Source organism: Cervus elaphus, chromosome 33, assembly GCF_910594005.1.
Source record: "Cervus elaphus chromosome 33, mCerEla1.1, whole genome shotgun sequence".
In the NCBI taxonomy this organism is placed as follows: Eukaryota; Metazoa; Chordata; class Mammalia; order Artiodactyla; family Cervidae; genus Cervus; species Cervus elaphus.
The window spans coordinates 17,607,607-17,635,209 of NC_057847.1; the positions used below are offsets into that span (position 1 = coordinate 17,607,607).

Consider the following 27,603-nt stretch of genomic DNA (forward strand, 5'->3'; position numbering starts at 1 on the left):
AGGAGGTGATCAGGGTACAGAGAGAGAAAGCAGTTTGTCCAAACTTGTAGTAAGTAGTTGAACCAAAAGTAGAATCCAGGAAACACAGTTCTTAGATCAGAGAGCAGCTGTTTTTATCCAAACACTGAGTCTCTTATTTCATGAATTTAAGCAGTATTAAAACTCCAAAAATCCTGAAAAGACTTTGAATAAGCAAGAATTAAGGTATTGGACCTCCCTGGTGGTCCAGGGGGTAAGACTCTGCATTTCCAAGACAAGGGGAGCAGGTTTGACCCTTGACTGGGGAACTGAGATCCTACATGCTGCAAGGTGTGGCTAGAAAGCTAATTAATATTAAAAAAATTAAGGTATTAGTATAATTTTAATGTTCTGTGATTTCTTAAAAGTAATCCATGTACACTGTTATTTAGGCACCATATTTCATGAATGGGAATCACTGAGCCTCAATGTATGTATATATGTTTACTTGTCTATAGTATATGTGCCTATATGACTGTCTTAAAACTTATTCTTTCATATCATACACGTTTAAGTATTTATTTAAGTCTTAGTTTCTATACTAGATTATAAACTTTTAGATGCAAAATTGTGTTAGTTTCTTTGCAATTTCTCATAGTCAAATGTATGTGACTGATACTCAGGACTTTTGGTGTAAAACAAAGATAAAATAGACTGTGTGAATTCTTCCACACTGGAGTAGAACAGAATTTTCTGAGTAATGAAATACTCAGAATGTCTCTGCTTATTTCTTACTGCCATCTACTGGTGCCTGATGTTATTTCTGATTAAGCTCTTTCAGGGAAGTCTATCACAGGGACTTAATGGTGAAAAAGAAGTTGTTCAGTCACTAAGTTGTGTTAGACTCTTTGCGACCTGGTGAACTGCAGCACTCCAGGGTTCCCTGTCCTTCACTATCTCCTGGAGTTTGCTCAAACTTGTCCATTGAGTCAATGATGCCATCTAATCATCTCATTCTCTGTCACCCCCTTCTCCTCTTGCTCTCAACCTTTCCCAGCATCATCAGGGGCTTTTCCAATGAGTCAGTTTTTCGTGTCAGGTGGCCGAAGTATCAGAACTTCAGCTTCAGCACCAGTACTTCCAATGAATGTTTAGGGTTGACTTCCTTTAGGGTTGACTGGTTTGAACTCCCTGCTGTCCAAGGGACTCTCAAGAGTGTTTTTCAGCACCATAGTTTGAAAGCATCACTTTTTTAGCACTCAGCTTTCTTTATGGTCCAACTCTCACATCCATATGTGACTACTGGAAAAACTATAGCTTTGACCAAATGGATCTTTGTTGGCAAAGTGATGTCTCTGCTTTTTAATACACTAAGTTTGTCATAGCTTCTTTTCCAAGGAGCAAGTGTCTTTTAATTTTGTGGCTGCAGTCACCGTCTGCAGTGATTTTGGAGCCCCCCAAAATGAAATCTGACGCTTTCCACTGTTTCCCCATCTATGTGCCATGAAGTGATGGGATCTGATGCCATGCTCTTCATTTTTTGAACGCTGAGGTTTAAGCCAGCTTTTCACTCTCCTCTTTCACCTTCATCGAGAGGCTCTTTAGTTCCTCTTCACTTTCTGCCATAAAGTGGTGTCATCTGCATATTTGAGGTTGTTGATATTTCTCTCGGCAATCTAGACTCCAGCTTGTGAGTCATCCAACCCAGCATTTTGTATGATGTACTCCGTATATAAGTTAATAAACATAGCGACAATATACAGCTTTGATGTACTCCTTTCCCAGTTTTGAACCAATCCATTGTCCCAAGTCCAGTTCTGTTGCTTCTTGTCCTGCATATAGGTTTCTTAGGAGGCAGGTAAGGTGGTCTGGTATTCCCATCTCTTTAAGAATTTTCCAGTTTGTTGTGATCCACACAAAATCTTTAGCATAATCAATGAAGCAGAAGTAGATTTTTTTTTTTTTAATTCCCTTGCTTTTTCTGTGATCCAGTGGATGTTGGCAATCTGATTTCTGGTTCCTCTGCCTTTCCTAAATCCAGTTTGTACATCTGAAAGTTCTCCGTTCACATACTGCTGAAGCCTAGACTGAAGGATTTTGAGCATATTCTTGCTAGCAAGTGCTATGCTGTGCTTAGTCGCTCAGTCATGTCTGACTCTTTGCGACACCATGGACTATAGCCCACCCGACTCCTCTGTCTATGGAGATTCTCCAGGCAAGAATACTGGAGTGGCTTGTGATGCCCTCTTCCAGGGGATCTTCCCAACCCAGGTCTCCCCAATTGCAGATGGATTCTCTACTGACTGAGCCACCAGGGAAGCCCAAGAATACTGGAGTGGGTAGCCTATCCCTTCTCTATGGGATCTCCCGACCCAGGAATCAAACCTGGGTCTCCCGCATTGCAGGCGGATTCTTTATCAGTTGAGTTACCAGGGACGCCTGGTAGCATGTGAAATGAGTACAGTTGTACGATAATTTGAACATTCTTTGGCATTGCCTTTCTTTGGGATTGGAATGAAAACTGACTTTTTCCAGACCTGTGGCCACTGCTGAGTTTTCCAAATTTGCTGGCATATTGAGTGTAGCACTTTCACAGCATCATCTTTTAGGATTTGAAATTGCTCGGGTAGAATTCCATCACCTCCACTAGCTTTGTTCATAGTAATGCTTCCTAAGGCTCACTTGACTTCACACTCCAGGATGTCAGGCTCTAGGTGAGTGACCACACCATCAATGGTTATCTGGGTCATTAAGAGCTTTTTAGTACAGTTCTGAGTATTCTTGCCGCCTCTTCTTAATCTCTTCTGCTTCTGTTAGGTCCTTGCTATTTTTGTCCTTTATCTATTGTATCCATCTTTGCATGAAATGTTTCCTTGATATCTCCAGTTTTCTTAAAGAGATCTCTAGTCTCTCCCATTCTATTGTTTCCCTCTATTTCTTTGCATTGTTCGCTTAAGAAGGCCTTCTTACCTCTCCTTGCTATTCTCTGGAACTCTGCATTCAGTTTGGTATATCTTTCCTTTCCTTCTCTGCCTTTCTCTTCTCTTCTTTTTGTCAGCTATTTGTAAGGCCTCCTCAGACAACCACTTTGCCTTCTTGCATTTCTTCTTCTTGGGGATGGGTTTGGTCACTGCTTCCAGTACAATGTTGTGAACCTCTGTCCATAGTTCCTCAGACACTGTCTACCAGATCTAGTCCCATGAATCTATTTATCACCTCCACTGTACAATCGTAAGGGATTTGATTATGAAGTCATACAAATTCTTTGAGAAGACACCTTTCAAAGGCACCTTTGAGAAGGCACCTTTACTTATCTTTCTTGATAAGTAAAGCCATCTTAAGCGTAAAATAAAAATGACTACCTTCTAAAATTTTTCATACTATTATGATACTCTCTAAGCATTATAAAAGTTGCTAATTAAATTTATCATATGCTAGTAATTTTTGGTGATGGACAGGGAGGCCTGGTGTGCTGTGATTCATGGGGTCACAAAGAGTCGGACACGACTGAGCAACTGAATTGAACTACTTTTGAGGTATAACATGAACACAACTTCTAGCCAACAATTCTTATCACAGTTGAATCACTGGCAAATGAATTTTAGCAAATTTAACAATATAGAATGATACTTCCATTTTATATCTAATGTAAATAATGCATGCTGCAATATACATGGGGGTGCAGATATCTTTTTAAGTGTTTTTATTTCCTTCAGATAAATACACAGAGGTAGAATTCTGAATCATAGAGTAATTTTAATTTTTCGGACTCTCCATACCATTTTCCATAGTGCCTGTAGCAATGTTCATTTCTACCATCAGGGGATGAGACTTCCCTTTTTACTACGCCCTCATCAGCACTTGTGATTTTTTTGTCTTTGACATCACCTCACACCTATTAGAATGGCACTATCTCACTGTGGTTTTGATTTGCATTTCCCTCATGTTAGTGATGCTGAGCACCTTTTTATGTACTTGTTAAGTCAGTTTTATATTTTCTCTGGAAATATGTCTATTCAGATTCTTTGCTCATTAAAAAAAAATCTTTTGCAAACATTTTATAGCATTCCATAGGCTGCCTTTTCATTTTGTTGATAGTTTTCTTTGCTGCATGAAAGTTTTTTTAGTTTGATGTAGTCTCAGTTATTTATTTTTGCTTTTGTTGTCTTTGTTTTTGGTGTTAAATGCAAAAAGTCATAACCAAGACAGATGTCAAGATGCTTACTGCCTATGATTTCTTCTAGTTTTTATGATTTCAGGTCTCATGTTCAAGTCTTTAATCTGTTTGATTTTTATGTACAGTATACGGTAGTGGTTCAGTTTCATTCTTTTGTATATGGCTGCCCAGTTTTCCCAACTCTACTGAACACACTGTCCTTTCTCCAGTGTATATTTTTTGCTCCTTTGTAATAAACTGACCATGTATGCATTGGTGTATTTCTGGGCTCTTGATTCCATTCCATTCATCTATGTGTTGTTTTTATGCCAATAATATACTATTTTGGTTACTATAATTATGAAATATAGTCTCTCAAGATTGCTTTGGCTATTTGGGGGTCTTTTGTGGTTCTGTACAAATTTTAATTCTGCACGGCGCTGGAGCCGAGAGCGGCTGAGAGGAGATACCCCACATCCAAGGTCAAGAGCAGCAGCAGTGAGGAGATACCCCATGTCCAAGGTCAGGAGCAGTGGCCATACTTTGCTGGAGCAGCCGTGAAGAGGTACCCCACGTTCAAGGTAAGAGAAACCCCAGTAAGACAGTAGGCTCTGAGAGAGGGCATTAGAGGGCAGACAGACTGAAACCACAATCACAGAAAACTAGCCAATCTGATCACATGGACCACAGCCTTGTCTAACTCAATGAAACTAAGCCATGCCGTGTAGGGCTGCTCAAGATGGTTGGGTCATGGTGGAGACTTTTGACGGAATGTGGTCCACTGGAGAAGGGAGTGGCAAACCACTTCAGTATTCTTGCCTTGAGAATCCCATGAACAGTAGGAAAAGGCAAAATGATAGGACACTGAAAGAGGAACTGCCCAGGTCAGTATGTGCACAGTATGCTACTGGAGATCAGTGGAGAAATAACTCCAAAAAGAATGAAGTGATGGAGCCAAAGCAAAAACAACACCCAGTTGTGGATGTGACTGGTGATAGAAGCAAGGTCCGATGCTGTAAAGAGCAATATTGCACAGGAACCTGGAATGTTAGGTCCATGAATCAAGGCAAATTGGAAGTGGTCAAACAGGACATGACAAGAGTGAACATCGACATTCTAAGAATCAGCAAACTAAAATGGACTGGAATGGGTGAATTTAACTCAGATGGCCATTATATCTACTACTGTGGGCAGGAATCCCTTAGAAGAAATACAGTAGCCGTCATAGTCAACAAGAGTCCAAAATGCAGTACTTGGATGCAATCTCAAAAGTGAAAGAATGATCTCTGTTCGTTTCCAAGGCAAACCATTCAATACCACAGTAATCCAAGTCTATGACCCGACCAGTAATGCTGAAGAAGCTGAAGTTGAACGGTTCTATGAAGACCAACATGACCTTTCAGAACTAACACCCAGAAAAGATGTTCTTTCCATTACAGGGGACTGGAATGCAAAAGTAGGAAGTCAAGAAATACCTGGAGTAACAGGCAAATTTGGCCTTGGAGTATGGAATGAAGCAGGGCAAAGGCTAATAGAGTTTTGCCAAGAGAACGCATTGGTCATAGCAAACACCCTCTTCCAACAACATAAGAAGACTCTACACATGGACATCACCAGATGCCCAACATTGAAATCAAGACTGATTATATTCTTTGCAGCCAAAGATGGAGAAGCTCTATACAGTCAGCAAAAACAAGACCAGGAGCTAACTGTGGCTCAGATCATGAACTCCTTACTGCCAAATTCAGACTGAAATTGAAGAAAGTAGGGAAAACCACTAGGCCATTCAGGTATGACCTAAATCAAATCCCTTATGATTATACAGTGGAAGTGAGAAATAGATCTAAGGGACTAGATCTGATAGACAGAATGCCTGATGAACTATGGGTGGAGGTTCGGGACATTGTACAGGAGACAGGGGTCAAGACTATCCCCATGGAAAAGAAATGCAAAAAGGCAAAGTGGTTGTCTGAGGAGGCCTTACAAATAGCTGTGGAAAGAAAAGCAAAAAGCAAAGGAGAAAAGGAAAGATATACCCATTTGAATGCAGAGTTCAAAAGAATAGCAAGGAGAGATAAAAAAGCCTTCCTCAGTGATCAGTGCAAATAAATAGAGGAAAATAATAGAATGAGAAAGAGTAGAGATCTCTTCAACAAAATTCGAGATCCATCCCAAACAAAGGCAATGCCAATGTTCAAACTATCGCACAATTGCACTCATGTCACACGCTAGCAAAGTAATGCTCAAAATTCTCCAAGCCAGGCTTCAGCAATACATGAACCGTGAACTTCCAGATGTTCAAGTTGGTTTCAGAAAAGGCAGAGGAACCAGAGATCAAATTGCCAACATCTGCTGGATCATTGAAAAAGCAAGAGAGTTCCAGGAAAACATCTGTTTCTGCTTTATTGACTATGCCAAAGCCTTTGACTGTGTGGATCACAATAAACTGTGGAAAATTCTGAAAGAGATGGGACTACCAGACCACCTGGCCTGCCTCTTGAGAAACTTGTATGCAGGTCAGGAAGCAACAGTTAGAACTGGACATGGAACAACAGACTGGTTCCAAATAGGAAAAGGAGTACATCAAGGCTGTATATTGTTATCCTGGTTATTTAACTTATATGAGAAACACTTGGCTGGATGGAGCACAAGCTGGAATCAAGATTGCTGGGAGAAATATCAATAACCTCAGATATGCAGATGACACCACCCTTATGGCAGAAAGTGAAGAAGAACTAAAGAGCCTCTTGATGAAAGTGAAAGAGGAGAGTGAAAAAGTTGGCTTAAAGCTCAACATTCAGAAAACTAAGATCGTGGCATCCAGTCCTATCATTCATGGCAAATAGATTGAGAAACAGTAGAAACAGTGGCTGACTTTATTTTTGGGGCTCCAAAATCACTGCAAATGGTGACTATAGCCATGAAATTAAAAGACGCTTGCTCCTTGGAAGGAAAATTATGACCAACTTAGACAGCTAATTGAAAAGCAGAGACATTACTTTGCCAACAAAAGTCTGTCCAGTCAAGGCTATGGTTTTTCAAGTAGTCATGTATGGATGTGAGAGTTTGACTGTAAAGAAAGCTGAGCACTGAAGAATTGATGCTTTTGAACTGTGCTGTTGGAGAAGACTCTTGAGAGTCCCTTGGACTGCAAGGAGATCCAACCAGTCCATCCTAAAGGAGACCAGTCCTGGGTGTTCATTCGAAGGACTGATGTTGAAGCTGAAACTCCAATACTTTGGCCACCTGATGCAATGAGCTGACTCATTTGAAAAGACCCTGATGCTGGGAGGAATTAAGGGCAGGAGGAGAAGGGGACGACAGAGGATGAGATGGTTGGATGGCATCACCGACTCAATGGACATGAGTTTGGTAAACTCCGGGAGCTGGTGATGAACAGGCAGGCCTGGTGTGCTGCGGTCCATGGGGTCACAAAGCGTCGGAGTCACAACTGAGTGACTGAATTGAACAAATTGTAAGACTGGCTGTATTGCTCTCGAAAATGTCATTGGAATTTTGATACTGCAGAGTCTACAGATTGCTATACATAGCATGGACACCTTAACAATATTCTTCCAATCCATGAGCAAGAAATGTCTTCCCATTTGTCTGAGTCTTTTCAATTTTTTCAATATAGTTGTTAGTGTACAGGTCTTTCACCTTCATGGTTAAGTTTATTCCTAGATACCCTTTTTGATGTCACTGTAAATGAGCTTGTTTTCTTAACTTTTCTGACAGTTTATTACTGTGTAGAAATGGAATTGACTTTTGTCTATTCATTTGGTATCCTTCAACTTTACTAATTTATTAGTTCTAACAGTTTTTTTTTTTTTTTTGGTAGAGTCTTCAGGGTTTTCTATATATAATATTCTTGCCTAGTGGCTTTGGCTAGAGCCTCCAGTGCTGTGCTAAATAAAAATGGCAAGGGTGAGCATCCTTATCATGATCTTGATCTTAGAGAAAAAGCTTTCAACTTTTCCACCACTGAGTATGCTGTTAGCTTGTCATACATAGCCTTTGTTATGTTGAGGTACAATTCCTTTGATACCTACTTCCTTGAGAGTTTTTTATTATGAATAGATGTTGAATTTGATCAAATGCCATTTCTACATCTATTCAGATGATCATATGATTTTTATATTTCATGTTTTAAAAATGATTTGTAGATGATTTGCAGATGTTGAACCATCCTTGCATCTCTGGAATATATCCCACTTGATCATGGTGTTTGCTCATTTTACTGTATTTTTGAATTAGGTTTGATAATCTTTTGTTGAGGGTTTTTGCATTTCTGTTCATTAGGGATATTGGCCTGTAAGTTTCCTTTCTGATATTAGCTTGTAACCTTCCTTTCCTTGATTGGTTTTTTTTTGTTTTTTTTTTTTTTATCTTCAGATGAATATTTACTTGTTTAAGAAATACTTCCAATGATCAAAAACTTCAACAAACCATTTGGGAAACACCAGATGTCACCAGGATACAGGCACACAAACACCTCAAAGATTCATTCATGAATTCATCCAAGCATCGGTGAAAAAAACAAGCAGAAACCAAACAGAATTTCAAAATACAGGGCAGACATATAAAGTCACAGTATATTCTCTTCTCTACTTTTGTATTAGGGTAACACTAAACTCCTAAACTGAGTTTGGAAGTTTCCCTTTTCTATTTTTTGGAAGAGTTTGAGAAAGGTTGTCATCTGGTCTTGGACTTTTGTTTGCTGAAACATTTCAGATTACTGATTCAACCTCCTTACGTGCAATGGGTCTGTTCAGATTTCCCTTATCTTGCTAAATTGTATGTTCTAGAAATTATCCTTTCTTCTCATTTATTCAATTTAAAGTTTTATCAATTTTATCTTTCTAACAAAGCATCTCAGTTTCTGTTGTATTTTTAGTTTTCATTTATTTCTGCTCTGATATTTGTTATTTTCTTCCTACTACTCTTGGAATTTGTTCTTGTTTTTCTAGTTCCTTTAGGTGCAAATTAGGCTGTTTGAGAATTTTGTTTCCCGTTTTCTTTTCCTGTAGGCTTTTTATCACTGTTTGCTTCTTAGAATTGCTTTTGCAGCATCCCATGACTTTTGGTATTTTGCATTTCCATTTCCCTTTGTCTCAAGTTTTTTGAAAATTTTCCTTTTGATTTCTTCTTTGACTCATTTGCTGTTCAGGAGAATGTTGTTTAATCTCCACACATTTGAGAATTTTCCAGTCTTCCGTTTATACTTGGGCTCTAGTTTCCTACCATTTTTGTCAGAGAAAATGCTTGATACGATTTCAAACTTCTTAAATTTATGAAGCCTTTTTTTCATGGCCTAACATATGATCTACCCTGGATAATGTTCTATGTGCATTTGAAAAGAATGGGTATTTTTCTGCTTTTGGATGAAACGTTAAGTCCATCTGCCCTAACGTGTTGTTCAAAAGCCCAATGATTACATGACATGTTTTCCTATCCCTTAAGTGTGAGACTACCTGTGTCCTTAAGGCTGAAGTGAGTCTCATCAGTAGCATATAGTTGGGTCTTGTTACAATTTACATCTTTTTATCTTGTATATCCATTAGGAAATTATTGTAGTTCATTACGGTCTCTTTTGTCTTTTAACCTTCACAACTAGATTTGTAAATGATAAACTCACCATTAGAGTATTCCACATTAAGTATACATTTACTTTTACCAGTGAGATTTATATTTTCATGTTTTCCTCTTACTAATTAATGCCATTTTGTGCATGCTCAGTCATGTCTGACTCTTTGTGACCCCATGGATTATAGCCCACCGGGCTCCTCTGTCCATAGGATTTTCCAGGTGAGAATACTATAGTGGGTTGCCATTTCCTTTTCCAGGGGATATTCCTGACCCAGGTATCGATCTTACGTCTCTTGCATTAGCAGGCAGATTCTTTCCACTGTGCCACCTAGGAAGCCCTAGTGCCTTTAATTCAGCTTAAAGAGTTCCCTTTAACATTTGTTATGAGGCCTGTCTAGAGGTGATGACGACCTTAGCTTTTGCTTTTTAAGAAAACTCTTCAATTCAGGACAACTTTTGTCAGATTTTTTCCTTTTAGCACATTGATACACCGTGTCACTCCCACCTGGCTTGCAAAGTTTCTGCTGATAAATTCATTTATAGTTTTAGTGCGGTTCCCTTGTATGGAACAGTATTTTTTTTCTCTTGCTGGTTTTAAGATTCTCTTTTGCAATTGAATTATAACTTGTCTTAGTATGGGTCTCTTTAGACCGTATTTAGCACTTTGAGCTTCCTGGATCCGGGTGTCTTTTTCCAGGTTAGGAAAGCTTACAACCACTATTTCTTCAAAATTTTCTGTCTTTCTCCCTTTCCTTTCTGGGACCCCTGTCTGGGTTGCTTGATGGTGTCCTATAAGCTATCTTCACTCTTAACTCTTTTACTTTTTGCCACTCTGAATTCTACCATCTGGTCTTTGACTTCACGTAATGATTTTTCTTAGTCTACTGTTGATCCCTCTATTGAATTTTTCAGTTACTGTATTCCTCAATTGTGTAATTTTTATTTGCTACACTTTCTATTTCTGTGCTGACATGCTCACTTTGTTCATGTGTTAGGGAGTACCTTTATGGTAATAGTTAGCATTTATTTCATTAAGATCTTTTCCTAAAGTTTTCTTGTGTCCTTTTGTTTGGGACACAGTCCTTTGTTTCTTCATTGTCCTGACTCTGTGTTGGTTTCTCTGCATTAGGTAAAACAACCTCTCCTAGTTTTAAAGTAGTACTTTTGTGTAGATTAACCTTATCAACAATGGCCTAGCCCTTGGCTCTAATACCTTTGTGATCATTCCAGCCGACTTTATTCCTCAGTGGCTCTCCTTAGCGAAGGTGTACCAAGACCTGTCAGTGTCCCAAAGGGGAGGTTCTCATTCAGCACTTGGATGCAGGCTGATTGGAAACTGTATTCTCAGGCAGCGGATTGTACAGTATACCAACAGACCACTTTAGGGGAAGACTGGGAGATGGTCTTGGCTCTCTCTGCACTGAGGCTTGAAAGGATAGCGAGTGCATTATGGACTGTTTGCTACAGTCCCACAGGCTCCACAAGCACCGCTTCCACCAGAGCCGGGTGAGCAGTCCCATGAGTGACAGCCGCAACAGCTGGGGCACCAGATGTTTGCACAAGCTCCTTCCCGGGAAGTTCTGGTGATCTGGTGTGAGGCAGAGGGACAGCACACACCTGCACGCCTCCGTGGTCTCTGGAGAGTAAGGAAGTGAGCCCCAAGAAGCCTGTTCCTCAGGCTAAAGCATTTAAGATCAGCAAAACAGGCCTGTTTTACATGAAGACTGGGCAGCTTCACGATATTCCCTTTCGGCTAAGCCTTGGGGGATTAGCCACTGTGAGTCCACACAAGCCTGTGAGGAACTGCTTCTCAGACTGCATTAGCTTGTGAGTCTGAGAGATGCAAGCCCTTGCTGGCTTTCAAAGCTCCATGTTTTAGGGGCCCATCTCTCCAAGTCTTAGAAGCTGCAGCACCAGCTGTGGGGTCCAAACCTTTCAATCCTTAGGAGAAACTTGTAGTCCTGAGATCCCCCCTGGTTGGGTCACTGTGTCAAGGTGGGGTTTATGGTGAAAGCGTCTTCAGCCTCTCCTGCCCATTCCAATGTGGGCCTTTTCTCATCCACCTGATATGTAAAAAGTTAATCAGTTAGGTTCTGGATTTCTTTCAGAGAGAATGTTCTGTATGCAGCTGTTATTTAATTTGTCTGTGGGAGGAGGTGAATTTGGGAGTCATCTTGTCCTGGAACCTACTGATTAAAAAAAAAAATCCTTTACCTCCTCAAAATGTTTGGAATAGCAGTTATTTAATGAATTGTTCATCAGTAGTTAATTAACATATAACAATAATTTTGGAGAACGTTAGCACAGACTCTTAACAGACTTTTGGCCCAGAGGGTGGATTGATGGAGAGCACATTTCTGGGTTTTCCTCTTTCCTATGGTGTCTGGTCATGATGACCAGTCCTTCAGTTCAGTTCAGTTCAGACTGTTAAGTGTGCAGTTGTCTCAGGAGCCCTTGATGGAACAAGTTTCTCGACACACCAGGACCCTTCTGTTGGACTTATTTTTTCTACTGAGCTATTTTACTTATCCACTTTTGAATCTTAGGCAAACAAACTAATTTAGAGCAGAACAGGCCTTTTCAAATATGATTACTAATTTTCAGAGCAGGTTGCTAAATCATTCACTCCAGTGACAAGATAATGCAACCAAATGATCCAGACACCACATTTCGGGATTCATTATTGATATGGCCCTGTTTTGACATCAGCCTCCATCCATTATTCCGGTGAGTTACTGCTCACAAAATATACCCATCAAGCAGACTGAAAGACAGTACAGGCTGTCTCTTGAATAATGTGGGGGTGAGGGGTGCCAACCTCGAGCGGAGTTAAACACCCATGTATAATTTCAAAGAGTTGGCACTATATATCTGAAATTCTGCATTTGTGGATTCAGCCAACCATGGATTATGTACTGTAGAACCTCTTTATTGAATAAGATCTGCATGTGACTGAACCTGTGTTATTGAAAGGTCAATTGTTGTTGAGTCACACCGTTGTGTCTGACTCTTCGTGACCTAAATGCAAATCGACTGTTAAATATATATATAAAAAAAGACTGAAGTCAGTAAATCACTAACATTTTTATATATGATCAATAATTTATACTTAGCATGGTGGCTGACCTACATGACTTGATGCTAAGTCGCTTCAGTGGTGCTCGACTCTGTGACCCTACGGACTGTAGCCTGCCAGGTTCCTCTTCCATGGGATTCTCCAAGCAAGAATACTGGAGTGGGCTGTCATTTCTTCCTCCAGGGGACCTTCCCAACCCAGGGATCGAACCTGTGTCTCTTACATCTCCTGCACTGGCAGGTGGGTTCTTTACCACTAGCGCCACTTGGGAAGCCCAAAAATATGAATTTGCTTGTCACTGTTGTGCAGTTGCCATTAAAACCTTTAATTCTGCCGGCTGTCTTTAAATACCCAATGATACTGATATGACTGCATAAAATTCTGATGTATGTCACTTTTATGATACATATTACTTACTATGTCTCCCAGGTAGCCCTGGCTTTTGAGCTAATTCCATAGGCACTTACTTAGGCCTAGTTATGGGGTAGATAATATTTACTATTTCACTTACTGCCTAGAAGATGTTTCTCAACAAGTGAGTCTGGAATTCTTTATATAGATAACAGTACAGGTACCTGTAAGCTTGTTTACAGATTCTGTGTCAGAACTGTGAGTGTACAGACACCGAGGAGACAGGGCTAAGGCTTGTGTTTAGTTTACTTCTGCACACTCCTCAGTGTCCAGCATGGCACTTGTACGAGTTCAGTAAATATTACCAGAACTTCTCTAGGCATTCCATTTTGGAATTCTTGTAAAAACAAGTCAATTTGGAAAATCTTCTGGTCTTTGTAAATTTAATAAATGAAATGCACTTGCTATTACTAATCATAAGTTAAAAAAGATGATGTAAGATTAAGTTAGAAGTGGTGACTGTTCTGTATGTGCTCACATGTATAAAGTGCAGTTGAAACAATATGGGAGAGAATATGAAGAATAGGGTTAGACCTGACAATGAAAAAAAAAAACTGATCACTTTTTGGGTAAGTTGCAGTTGTAAATTAAACCTTTATGAGGACATTTTGGGGAATGGGGTAAAATGATATTAAGAAAAACACCAAAAACTCTCCCAATATAATAAAGCATAATTCAAATAGGTTTTGGGGAAATTTAGGGAAATTTAAGTTTTTTAAATAATTTGTTGACCTCTTGATTAACTGGGATTTTTACCATTTCATATACTCTGCAATATAAATAACTACATGTTACAATGTTTTGTTAATGTGTAAGGAAAAAATAATCGGATTCTTTGAGTCTGAACAACTAAGAAATGAAAAGATCCCATTCTTACATTTTTATACTTAATTTTCTTACAGAAATAACTTCAGTTATTATGCCAATATTTACCTGAAAATGACAGCCCCCAACAGTAAATAATTGAAATAGCCACAGTATCATTATGAGCTACAGTGAAACGAACAAAATTTTTCTTTCTTGACTAATAAAGTTTGCAAGAGTGAAAAACCACAACTATGAAGGAAAAAAGGCAAATGTAAATAAAGGACACACATCAAAGCCCAGGAGCTAAAAATGAATTATTAGAAAGATGCTTCAAAAAAATCAATTACCATCACAGGGAAAAACTATTATGAAAGCAGCTCAAAAAATAAATGAACACTTATCTTTAAAACATAGAAATACTTGAGATAGTTTACAATGCCCAGTTAATTACTATATATATATATGTATTTTCCCCCTCAGGTATTTATGAATACTGTATAAGTCAATAGAATTTGTTTACTTACTGTTAGAAAGTTTTTTTTCTTATTATGTGAAAAATTAAAACCAATTCTTCAACCTTTAGAAAGATGGTTTTCCCACATTTTGAATGTTTTTTTAAATAATACATGGTCAGAGCATCAATCTCAGAGATTTTCTTAGAACAGGTGACTGAAAACCAAGTTCTCTTTACAGGCCAGCTACAAAACGTTAAGTGATAAAATACACTTTAATCACTTAGGCCAGCTAGCCTAAACACCACACACCATAGGCTGAGTGTGGCTTGTGGCCTGTTGGTACACAGCCCTGAGTCGAGAATGGTTTTTACATTTTTTTAAAGGATTGTAAACAAAACCAAACCAGAGAATATGTAACAAAGAACCATATATGGTCTACAGAGCCTAAAATATTTATGATCCGGCCCTTTATAGAAAAGTCTGCAGACCTTTCATTTATATCAATGTTGTACAGAATTCAGGCAGTGCAATTCCAAGTCCAAGATAAGTTTCATTTATTCCCATCATGAATATAAGTAACTTTCTGAAAAGGTATCTTCTGATGTCATCTGTCGATTTCTTTTCAAGTTTTTCTTCATTTTCATCATTAAAGTTCGTCCTACAATAATAATGTAGAAGTGATTTAATTCCTTTCTCTTAAACATCTAATGTTAAAAGGTAAAAATAATTAACTGACCTAAGTTTTACTTTTTCAAAAATAATTAATATTCTTATTTTACAGATCACATGGAAGTATACCTTGTCTAACCGTGGGAAAGGGTGTCTCACAATTCTCTCTTGCCCATTGCATGTAATACAATTATTATAACTTACCACACTTTCAAAGTCATCCTTTGGCATGCTCTTTAACTTCATTTCAGTTATTCTACTTTTGACTAATAATGTTTGATTTCAAATGTCTAACTTGAGCTAAAAGTCAGAATTCTAAAGATAAAAAAACATTGTGAGAAAACTAACAAAGCCAAAATGTCAGAAAAAATTTTTGTTCACAAAAATGGAAAAAAATACTTTTATCTCCATCTTTTAGATTTGGATAAAATAGAATTCTTGAAGTAGGCTGTAAAGCTTCGTATGTGAGGGTCTATAGTTCTAATAGGGCTCTATAAAGCCAGATTCCCTAGCCATCTAGCAGCTGTGTAAAGAATCCAAGAAACCTTATATGTGAATGTGTTAAATTCCATTCAGAAAGCACTCTAGCATTTGTAAACTGGTTGGTCTGTTTCTAAGTATGCCTTACAATGATACTGATTTTAAAAAAGGAAAACATGAATAGCCCTCTTTAGAAGAGCAAGAAAGAGGTTGTACTGCTTCTTGATAGATTAGTAATTCAAGGGGGTGGGACAGGTCAAGATGGAACACGGATTCTAATATATCTTGACTATATCAAGAACAAAAGAAAACTTGCTCTCCCAAAGGTGTTTTGAGGCTCAAATCAATGTTTTTACATTTGAACAAAATTTATGACCATAGTTACTATTTTTCTGTTAAACGGTTTTATTTGTCCAAATTTCTAAGCATTTCAGAAGCTACATTCTGATTGTCATAGTTTCCAAAGGAAAAGTTTCTAACCACTTTACTGTTTCTTGAAGCTTTGTTTTACTGTTTGATACACATACTGTACAGTAAGAATACATTTAAATAATGTTTGTCAAAGTCAGTTCTAGATTGAGTCCTTACCTTATCTCTCTTTTCATGATTTTGGAGCTTTTCCAATTTTTCATATATTAAGGTAGCAATCTCTTTTGCATCTCTGGAATCTATTTGCTCTCCCCAAGTATTTCTCTAAAATTGAAAATACTCTTCTTATAACCTTTTAAGTATCTAATCAAAACATGACATTTCCACCTAAGAAACTTGATTAAATGCTTAAAACTTAAACTTCTTCAAGGAAATGCTGCTGGCAAAAGCAATCAAACAATAACTTACCAGAAATAAATACTAACAATACTGTTATGGAAACATGTAAAATTAATTAATTGGTTAAAATGCATTGCTAACTCCAAATGCCTCAAAACATCTAAACTGCATAAGAAAAGATGTCCCCAGAGGACTCAAAACATGTCTGGTTGGCACAGACAAAACTTGGCCCAATTACAACAATGCAAAGCCATGTATCTCCTGGTTCTCATCCGCCTATGGCAGGAAGGTGGCTGAAAAGCAGGGGGAAGGGTCAGGTCAACGCATCCAGGTCTGTCTGTTTAGGATCTGGAGCCGCCAGTTTCCTTTCCTGGTGGAACTTCACACTTGGATCTTTATTCTGCTGTGGTCTTGTCTGCTGGACTTCTGGATTCTACCCCTGCCTTTCCATCTGGACATATGGTGACATCATGTTTTCAAACAGTTCCCTGTATGGCCCGGTTAATTCTGTGACTGCTCATTATACTGATATTTCCCTAACATCATTCTACCTGAATAAGATACCTATTTATGTATCTAACTCTCAAGGTGTCTGAGAACTCGGAAGCCAGAGGAATGAAGATTCAGGCTCTGGTATAAAGTTCCTCTACTCTGAGTTCTGCTTACCCCCAGGATGTTGTTAAGACAGAGATACCTTCCTCACGTGTCAGAATCCTTCACTGAAAAATGTAGGTTGTCTGACAAGTCTAGACTTCTGAAAGTCATCTAGATTCTTTAGTTCTATTTCAAAATGTATTATAATCACAAATAAATTACACAAGATCTTAATCTGATATACTTTCTCAAAAGGTATGTATTAAAAACATTTGAAATTATTTATCTCAATGTTTTACCAGAAAATATGTATGCATAACAAATACCTGTCCATCACAGCTTTATTGTCAACAATGTCTTAGTCTTTTACTTGGGAAGACAGCAAAGGTCATGAATCCTTTCAGTTAGCAGTTATACTGGCTGAAAGGTATACACTTTTGTATTGATGACCATAAAGACCCAGGTCTAATGGGTTAAACTCTCTTTAAAAAGAAAGTTAAAAAAAGCACAGTATCAGTGGCCCAAAAAAGAAATTATGAATGAATCACAAAATCCTAACTTTAATAGTCTAAACCATTAATGCATATTCCTCAAGATAAATTTTCAGGTACTAAGGCTATTTCAGAAGTATTATGACAGTATTCTTTTCTTTTTCTTTCCTGGAAGAACTCATCATAAAGGTAATATATGTTAATTCTATAAAAATAGGAAACACAAAACTTCACAGAAAACAATTACCTTAAATTCTACCACCCACACAAAACCACTATTAGTGTTTTGGTATGTCTATTTAGTAGTTCCCTATTCATGAGTACAGAAATTTTAAGGCACTGGAGACCATCATATCAACTGCGAGGCAGAAAAAAATTTTAAAATCACTTTGTGTATATGTGAAAAGCAGCTGTTTCAGTGGCATGCAACGCAGTGAGAAATGACAAAAGGAAAGAAACCAGAAAAAAATGTTACCTGCTAAAGAAGAGTGACACAGAGGAAGGTGTGTACATACCTTTGTCCTTTCATAAGGATACAATCTCACAGTCGGATAGGCTCTGATACCAGCTTTCTGGCAGGTCTGAGCATAAGCCTGACAGTCTACTTTTCCAGCTTTCACTTTTCCTTTAATCGTCTGAAAAAAGAAAAATATGCTTTGCTATTATTCTCTTTGGTATCTACTACTCTGGCAACCACAGAGCAATATGATACTAAAAATTCTAGATATTTATAAATGCAAGGATTTGTTACTTTAAAAAACCCAAAACCAAAACAACATAATTTTAATCTTTTCCATTTAAGCAAGATTGCTTCCAAATTCTTACTAGCTCTGAACTCTTATTTACCTAGCATGGCCCCTCCAATAGCAAATAAACTCTCCTTTGCCTTATCAAGAAAATTGAGAAGCTTTACCCTGAAGGACCTCACCTTCTTCCTGTCACCCACAATGCATCTGCCACACCACAAACGTCTGAGACTCTGTCTTTCTGTTCCTCCAAGCTCTGGTCTCGTTTGCTGAGGCGGGCAACTTCCTCCCATGGAAGGCTGACTATGCCAACATTCTCTGGTCCCTTCCTGCCAGAACTCTTACTCACTCGTTAGCATGTACTGTTGGTGGTGTTTAGCATATATACATATGATCAAAAAAGAATCCCCTCCTTAATGGCACTGATTCCTCTGCCACCCTGCTTCTTTTTTGAGTTTATTCCTTGACCATGTCCCCATCATCTACTTATGATCAACACATTTTAGCTAGCTTCTGTTCTCACGGTTCCCTCCGTTGAAACTGCTGTAAGTTCATCAGTGACTTCTATTTGACCAAACTCAATGAACACTTTTCAGTCTTCTTAATGAGTGTCTGACACGACTGACCACTCCTTTCTTTCCTCTCTTCTTTCTTGGCACTTATCACTATTCTCTTGGCTACCCCTATTCCTCTGGTTGTTGTTCTTCATCTCTAGCAAGGGGAACTCCTCCTACACCTGCCCCTCGAAATGTCCAACCACAGTTCTGTATTTCATCAGCAATTTTTTTCACTGTGAACAATCTCCCAGGGAGATTTTATACACCTATATGGTGCTGAACCCCAACGTTCCCTTGATTTCAGTCAACTCTGTACTGGCCTGTCTCACCTAAAGCACGTTAAAGATACCATTTCTAAAATGACCCCTTTCCCCTTAACCTACTATCCCTTCTGTCCTACTATTCACTTAATTCAGGCCAGAGACGAGGGCCATGCTAGACTCCTTTTTCTCCTACACTTATCACAAATAAACATGAACTAAATCCTAGTCTAATTCCCTTACAATGTCTCGTTTCTTGTTTCCTTGAACCCCCTGTGAACAGGTGGGCGGCAGTGGGTGCTACTGAGGGACTCTGGAGGGGGTCCTCTTTGGTATGTCCAAAGGCAGTATTGGGCTTCCCTGATGGCTTAGACGGTAAAGCGTCTGCCTGCAATGCGGAGACTTGGGTTCGATCCCAGGGTCGGGAAGATCCCCTGGAGGAGGAGATGGCAACCCACTCTAGTATCTTGCCTGGAAAATCCCATGGATGGAGGAGCATGGTAGGCTACAGTCCACGGGGTCACAGAGAGTCAGACACGACTGAGCGACTTCACTACTACTTCAAATCCTAGTCATTCTTATCTCTCATATTTGTTCCATTCTTTGTACCACTGCCATAATCCTGGTTCAGGTTATCACCTCACTTCAGGACAATTAAAATATCCCTGCTACCTCTAATTTTGTCCCCAAGGTTGGGGTACTAAAGGCAGACTAACTTGCGCCAGGGCAGCCCTGCTTTTGGTGCTCTGATCTTTCTCTCGTCTTGACGGCCCAGGTTCAGTCCACTCAATGTGATCCTTCTACAATAGAAAAGGATCCTGACCGATCCAACAGTTCTCCTCCCATGCTTCTACAGAATACATTCTGAACAGTGTGAGAGCAGTGAGGCGAAGCGTCCAGTGTGAAGAGCGCGGGCAAGCTGACCACACCGCCGCCTCCTTGCCTGGCTAAGCGCCTGTTTTGGCCACGCCCCCTCTGTCTTTATCCTCTGGCCACACTGGACCAACAGAGGAAGAGCCTGAACTTGCTCCGCCGTCTGTGTCTCCTGCATCTCTGCAAGCTCTGTCTCCTGTGTTTAGAGGACTCCTGAGTCAACCCTTCCAAGTGCCGCAGTCCCAGCCATGCTGCGATTCCCAGCTCCAACACCACTTCCCGTGGAGCCTCCGGCCTCCTGGTATGACTCTGACCTGCTCCCCATGCTCTCGCTTTGCTCTGATTCACTATAGTAAAGATACTACTGATTTACATGTATTTGCATTTTATCTTCCCACTAGATTAAAATCTCATTTAAAAAACATGCAATATTCATCTTTCCATTTTTTCAGCCCTAATGTTTGGCATAGTGCTTTTTACTTGGTGCTCAGGATTTGCTGAATGACCTTTTAAATACTTTTCTGCTATATTCAAGATACAGTTGCATTACAAAATATGCTAAATTAAGTTTTTCAGTACTTAAAAGATAAGGGAATAAAACATTTTTGTCTGGATTATTAGAGAAAAAGAAGCACAAGAGCAAAAAAGATACGATAAGTAGGAAAAAAAAAGAATAACCTTTTATTTCAAAAACCAGTCAATAACTGAAACAATCTCTTATAGCTCCATAGGAGTTTTGAAATCTCTTTGCTTAAAAAAAAAAAAAAAATTGCTCCTGCCTGGGATGCTCAGCTTTTGTTTCAGACTGATGGAACTAGTGCTGGCTTTAGCATTCTAATGAACGTTTTGTAGCCAAAGGCAAAATTCCTTGAGTACAGAGGTAGGGAAGCTAACAATTTGGATGAGGCCATTAATAGGATTTATAACAGAAATACCAAAATAAACTGCGTTTACTTTAATTTTCTAAGTGTTTATCGAGTTAAGACACGGGATATACAGATAGGTAAGAGATATACTGCTTTCAAGAAGCTCATAGTTTATAGAGGAGGCAGATATAGTTAACATACAATGTATAAGCATACTGAAGGAGTACTGGGAAGGGGAGAGAATGCAGAAATCCCAATGGTGCTGGGCTTTGTAGATTAGGGACAAAAAACAATCCAGATGACCAAAGTAAGGAAAACGCATTTTAGAGAGGGGACAGCATGGACATAAAAGCACCTATTCAGAGAACCTGGAGCACTTTGCTGTGCCTGGAGTATAAGGTCAGGGAGAGGGAAAAAGCTAAAGACGTCAGAAGGGTCAGATTAGAGAGCTGTCATCAAGAAATGTGGTTAACAGAAAGCTAGAGAAGGCAATATGTCAGAAAGATCATTAGGGTGGAACTGAAGAAGGCAGGCTGGCAGTATGAGACTAGTTAAGAGGTGCATATAACTAAGTCTAGATGATGAAGGTGTGACCAAAAAGCTAGCAGAGGGATGACAGATTTCAAAGAAGTTTAGGAGACTGAACTGACAGGATCTAGTGACAGGATCTAGTGACTGCCTAGAGGGCAGCATGAAGAAAATAAAGAACAAGGGAAGAAGTGAGGTTTCTGGCTATTCTGCTTAAGTAGATGTTCTTAATCAAGATAGGTAGGTAGTTACTAGCTTTAGTGAAAAAGCAAGAATCTACTGCAAAGATTAAAATCACTGAAATGGAGCAGAGTTTTTAAATTCAGAGGAAACTTTTAAGGAAAAAATTATTATTTACAAAATCTTATCTAATTATTAAAACATGAGGGTGACTATAGCTTATTTAAGTAGATAGATAAGACTTACCCTAGCCAAGAGCTCAAACTCTGGAGCAAAGTTCTGGCAAGGTCCACACCAAGGAGCGTAGAAATCAACCACCCAATGGTTTTTCCCTTGTAGAACCTTTTCATTGAAAGTCTGAGGTGTTAGATCTATAGATGCTTGAGGTAAAAATCTGTGACAAGAGATCAAAATTATTTATTATACAAAGTCAAAGCAAACATCTAAAATAGACTATTGCAAATCTTTATAAGTTAAAAAAAGACTTCAAAGAATGACAACATAATAAAGCATAACCTTATCTTGGTAAATTATATTCTTTCCTAAGTGCTAGAACTTTCCTAAGTAAGTGTTACTTTAAAGTGCTAGAACCTTAACTGAGTAAATTTAGCCACAGACATAAAAGAAAGGTAAAGAGCATTGGATATAATTTATACAAATATACATAATTTAATTACTCACCCTAGACCCCAGATTCTTAGGGAATAAGCATCTCTATTCCAACCATTGTAACTACTGAAAGAAGAAAAATATGTAAGTTATAAACAGTTATTTCTATTATTGGGTATGTTCAGAAAACAATCCCTTTGTAGCAATTTAAAAGTTTAGTTGACTGGCTTCATTTAGCATCTCTTTTCTCAGATACGCCTTAGCTGCAAATACTAAGCTTACATGGCTTTCCAAGTGTATTTTTCTCTAGTCTCGACGTTTTTTTCGGTGTGTGTGTGCGTGTGTGCTCAAAACAGACCTAAATGTTTAGATGTCTGCTGGACATCTCCCACAGACCTATGGTAATGGCAAAACTCAAAATCTCCAAGGCTTTAGTTCTGAAACCTTTACCCCGGTTATTACAGTTCGTCAAATTCCTATCTACTTTTTAAGACACATGTCAAAAGGCACAGCGTAGTTCTTTCGCCCATTTTTTGATTGGGTCATTTATTTTTCTGGAATTGAGCTGCAGGAGTTGCTTGTATATTTTTGAGATTAATTCTTTGTCAGTTGCTTCGTTTGCTATTATTTTTTCCCGTTCTGAATGCTGTCTTTTCACCTTGCTTATAGTTTCCTTTGTTGTGCAAAAGCTTTTAATTTTAATTAGGTTCCATTTATTCATGCTTTTATTTCCAATATTCTGGGAGGTGGGTCATAGAGGATCCTGTTGTGATTTATGTCAGAGAGTGTTTTGCCTATCTTTTCCTCTAGGAGTTTTATGGTTTCTGGTCTTACATTTAGATCTTTAATCCATTTTGAATTTATTTTTGTGTATGGTGTTAGCAAGTGTTCTAGTTTCATTCTTTTACAAGTGGTTGACCAGTTTTCCCAGCACCACTTGTTAAAGAGATTTATCTTTTCTCCATTGTATATTCTTGCCTCCTTTGTCAAAGACAAGGTGTCCACAGGTGTGTGGATTTATCGCTGGACTTTCTATTTTGTTCCATTGATCTATATTTCTGTCTTTGTGCCAGTACCATACTGTCTTGATGACTGTGGCTTTGTAGTAGAGTCTGAAGTCAGGCAGGTTGATTCCTCCAGTTCCATTCTTCTTTCTCAAGATTGTTTTGGCTATTTGGGGTTTTTTGTATTTCCATACAAATTGTGAAATTATTTGTTCTAGTTCTGTGAAAAATACCATTCATTTCTCCAAAGAAGACATACAGATAGATGGCTAACAAACACATGAAAAGATGCTCAACATCACTCATTATCAGAGAAATGCAAATCAAAACCACAATGAGGTACCATTTCACGCCAGTCAGAATGGCTGCTATCCAAAAGTCTACAAACAATAAATGCTGGAGAGGGTGTGGAGAAAAGGGAACCCTCTTACACTGTTGCTGGGAATGCAAACTAGTACAGCCACTATGGAGAACAGTGTGGAGGGAGAGTCCTTAAAAAACTGGAACTAGAACTGTCATATGACCCAGTGATCCCACTGCTGGGCATACACACCGAGGAAACCGATCTGAAAGAGACACGTGTACCCCAATGTTCATCACAGCACTGTTACAATAGCAGCTATTGTAAAAATAGCCAGGACATGGAAGCAACCTAGATGCCCATCAGCAGATGAGTCGATAAGAAAGCTGTGGTACATATACACCATGGAATATTACTCAGCCATTAAAAAGAAATACATTTGAATCAGTTCTAATGAGGTTGATGAAACTGGAGCCTATTATACAGAGTGAAGTAAGTCAGAAAGAAAACCACCAATACAGTATACTAACACATATATATGGAATTTAGAAAGATGGTAACGATAACCCCATGTGCAAGACAGCAAAAGAGACACAGACATATAGAACAGTCTTTTGGACTTTGGGAGAGGGCGAGGGTGGGATGGTTTGGGAGAATGGCATTGAAACCTGTATATTATCATATGTGAAATGAATCCCCAGTCCAGGTTGGATGCATGAGACAGGGTGCTCGGGGCTGGTGCACTGGGATGACCCTGAGGGATGGGATGGGGAGGGAGGTGGCAGGGGGGTTCAGGATGGGGAGCACATGTACACCCGTGGTGAATTCATGTCAATGTATGGCAAAACCAATACAATACTGTAAAGTAATTAGCCTCCAATTAAAATAAATTTATATTAAAAAAAAAAAAAAAAAGCACTGGACTCTGAGTTCCAGGCAAGCGGCGGGGCAGGGGGAGGGGGGGGGGAAGAAGGGCACAGCAAAAATGTAGCCTCATGATTTCCTCTCATGGTTGTGATCCTTTTTTCTGAAATCCGTGGTTCATTTTTACTTTTTAACAATCTTTATTATATTCTGTTTTGTATGAGTTTCCTACTTGAAATGTCATATGGTGTTATCAAAACAGCACGGGTAACACCGATCTGAATTCAAACCCCAGCCTCAAACCGCAGCAGCTGTGTGACTCGGGAAAGTTATCTCTAACAGCAGGAAGGGTAATAATTCTTACTTCTCAAGAGTATGTGTGAAGACAAGTGGAAGTAATGAGCAAAAAGTCTCTAGTACAGTACCTGAAACCAAAGAGGGGCTTAGTAAATGTTCTTCCTCTCATTTTCTTCTTTACTAGATCGTCAGCTTCACAGTCAGTGGGTCCATTCAGTTCACTTTTCGCTTTGTAAATTCCTCATTCCCACACTATTTTAAGTAAGGTGTGGGCTCTCCCAAAACACTGGGTGGTTTAACTTTTATTTAGTTAGGATAACTTTAAAATTTTAACTGTATAAAAATAAATGATTATATAAATGCCTTCAAATTTTAGAGAATACTTACTGATATTCATAAGCTTTATTTGATTTTTGGGGAAAAAATCTTATCTCAGGGTATCTCTGAACATTTTCTTGGGCACAAAAAGAATGATATTGTTGGCAGTCTATACTGCCCACATTGATCAGTCCAATTAATGTCTATAAAAGAAAAAAAAAAAGATGAATAGATCAAAGTAATTAGAATTAAATTACCTCCATAACAATTTTTTATGTTTACAATAGAGAAGGGCTTAAAACATAACATATATAATAATAAATTAGAAATCTAATTTTGTAGTCAAAAACTTACTAAAATTATTGTAGATTAAATAATTGATTCCATTCATCTATTACATGGGGAAAATTATGTATATCTAAAATTTGATGTGTCAGAAACCAAGAATGAATTTCTTTCCAACAGTCCTTCAAAATTACTTTTTAAAATGGAAATGTGGGTTGCAGATATCATACTGAGTCATGCCTGAATATAAAAATTTCATTGAAAAGAGTGGAAAATTATATTATGAATTTAAATACTAGAAAGAATTTTAACTCTTAGGCTTATTCATTTTTTACCTTATAAATAGATAAAATAGTAATTGCATTTTCCATTCTGATATTTAAATAATTTGTTTCCAATCTTTCATGATTTATAATGCTCTGTAGGAAATTTAAAAACCTAACTATTTCATTGATCAAGGCCATTTTTTCTTTATCATCTTATAACACTGTGAAGAAACTGTATTTCTAAGCTCTAAAAATGAAGAAGCAGAAAAAATATTAATAGGAAACAAAAGGATCTTTGTGTTGATGTTGGCAGAAATTTGGTCAAACCAAGGGACACAGATAAAAGGGTCCTTACTGTGTACTACTCAATGCCAGACAGAAGCAGAGCTGAAATCTGTTAAATAAAAAATGATCAAAACTCTTATTAAGTGATAATCTAGAGGCAGCTTCATTCATCTCAGTTTCAAAATGCTTGTTAAATGAACATTCTTACTATATGTTAAGATTTAAAAAATATATTATTTTACTATACTTGGACAATAAATTATGTTACTATACCCGGGCCATTCTTTTCCATTCTGGCATTAAGACTTGACATGGATGACACCATGGAGAATAGAAATCAACCATCCAGACTTCATCATGCTTTCTTTGTTTAACCAGTTCGTTGAAAGTGGTAGGTGTCAAAGAGATCACAGAAGGATTCATAAGATCCTGAAGAGAATATAGCATTCATTGCAACAGATATAAAAAAGAGTAGTTCACATATTCTTGGGCAAACTGTTGGTATATGTCACTTAGAAAAGTTTCTGCTTTTGAATAATCAAAGGATACATTAGGATATTTAAAGAGAATCTATAGTGGATTATTTGAAGAAATGACCCTTAATTTACTTTTTAAGTTTGGATTCTGCTCATCAGTCTTATTAAATCAAGGAATATTTTCTTATTTCTATGTATCACTAAAACCATCTTAAGCAGAGAAAAGTGGCAACTTGAATTAAGGTTGTGGGTAGATGAGGCAAGAGTTTCAAGAGCTGCCCAGATGTCTACGTAGGCCACGTAGTTCTTTTTGGAACCAATAATTGGTTTGGAAAGGACACCCTTTAATTATTAATGGAAAGCCTACTATCCTATTTTTCTGACATTCCCACTTGAGATACTGCACAACCTCAGATCACTTGTTCCAAATGCTGTTTTGTTAATAACGAGCTTCAGTCTATCATGATTGGGTAATACTAATCATGTTAGCTTCCTTGGGGAGAGAGACAACACAAAACAAAAAGCTATTATTTTTCAGGAGGAGGAAGAGAAGAGTAGGACAGAGGCTGGGAGGGCAACTGCATAGATAATAAGCTATAATTGTTCCTTTTTCTGTTAGGAGTCCCCTGTTAACTATTCTAGTCAATTAAGATTAGTAGTGATTAAAAAAAAAGGGGGGGGAGGATGCTCTAGTAGAGCACTCCTGGGCTCATAACAGCAGGCTTGGCATAGGCTGTTGAGGTGCAGAAGCCTTCCATTGGTGGCTGAGGTAAGCCTGTCCTTAGCCACATATTTCTTGGAACTATCCAAGAATGGGATTCACTGCTATCTAATCTATATGGGACCAAAAAGAAATAATCTGTGGTAGATTAGAGAAAACTACAGAAAACAGGGGCGGGGAGAGGGCTGACAAGGCTTTAAGCAAAAGTTTTAATTTCATGTATACAATAAATAATTGTGTCCACCAAGTACAAGGCACCATACTAGGTAACAAACAAAACACACTAGCTATGAACTGAGAATAAGTCTATTACTAGAAGAGTAGAAAATTTAACAAATCCTATTATTAAATATTATTAAATGCTCATATGAAGTATATACATACATGGAAGGATTTATAGCTATATAGGCTGTAAGTTAAAATACCTCTACGAACTCCAAGATCTGTTCAGCAGAGTGATGTCCTTCATATTCATGAATGTTGGACTGGTTGAATACCACTGTTGTTGGATAAGCCTGAATGTTATACTGTTAGGAATGAAAATACAAATTAAACATAAGATTCTATATATTTTACCGATTTGCTTCAAATTTATAACCAGCGTGCCTTAAGTAACAACAACATTTTAAAAGACTCAATGCTTAACTGATGGCTGAAAAATTTTAGCCTAGCCAAATTTAACAAAGGAACTAGATCTACCGCTGTACCCTGAG

General features: G+C 38.2%; 1 protein-coding gene across 2 annotated transcripts in view; it reads right to left on the reverse strand.

Moving 5' to 3' along the window:
• Positions 1-14,293: 14,293 nt before the first annotated feature.
• Positions 14,294-27,603, reverse strand: part of DNAJC10 (DnaJ heat shock protein family (Hsp40) member C10) — a 62,038-nt gene continuing 48,728 nt past the window's right edge. For both annotated transcript variants that reach the window (XM_043894266.1, XM_043894265.1), the window contains exons 17-24: positions 27,316-27,417; positions 25,967-26,122; positions 24,927-25,060; positions 22,146-22,199; positions 21,711-21,858; positions 17,970-18,089; positions 16,190-16,294; positions 14,294-15,110 (exon numbers count right to left, since the gene is read on the reverse strand). In XM_043894266.1, coding sequence (XP_043750201.1) covers positions 15,099-15,110; positions 16,190-16,294; positions 17,970-18,089; positions 21,711-21,858; positions 22,146-22,199; positions 24,927-25,060; positions 25,967-26,122; positions 27,316-27,417 — 831 coding nt within the window. In that variant the 3' untranslated portion in view covers positions 14,294-15,098. The remainder of the gene's footprint in view (positions 15,111-16,189; positions 16,295-17,969; positions 18,090-21,710; positions 21,859-22,145; positions 22,200-24,926; positions 25,061-25,966; positions 26,123-27,315; positions 27,418-27,603) is intronic.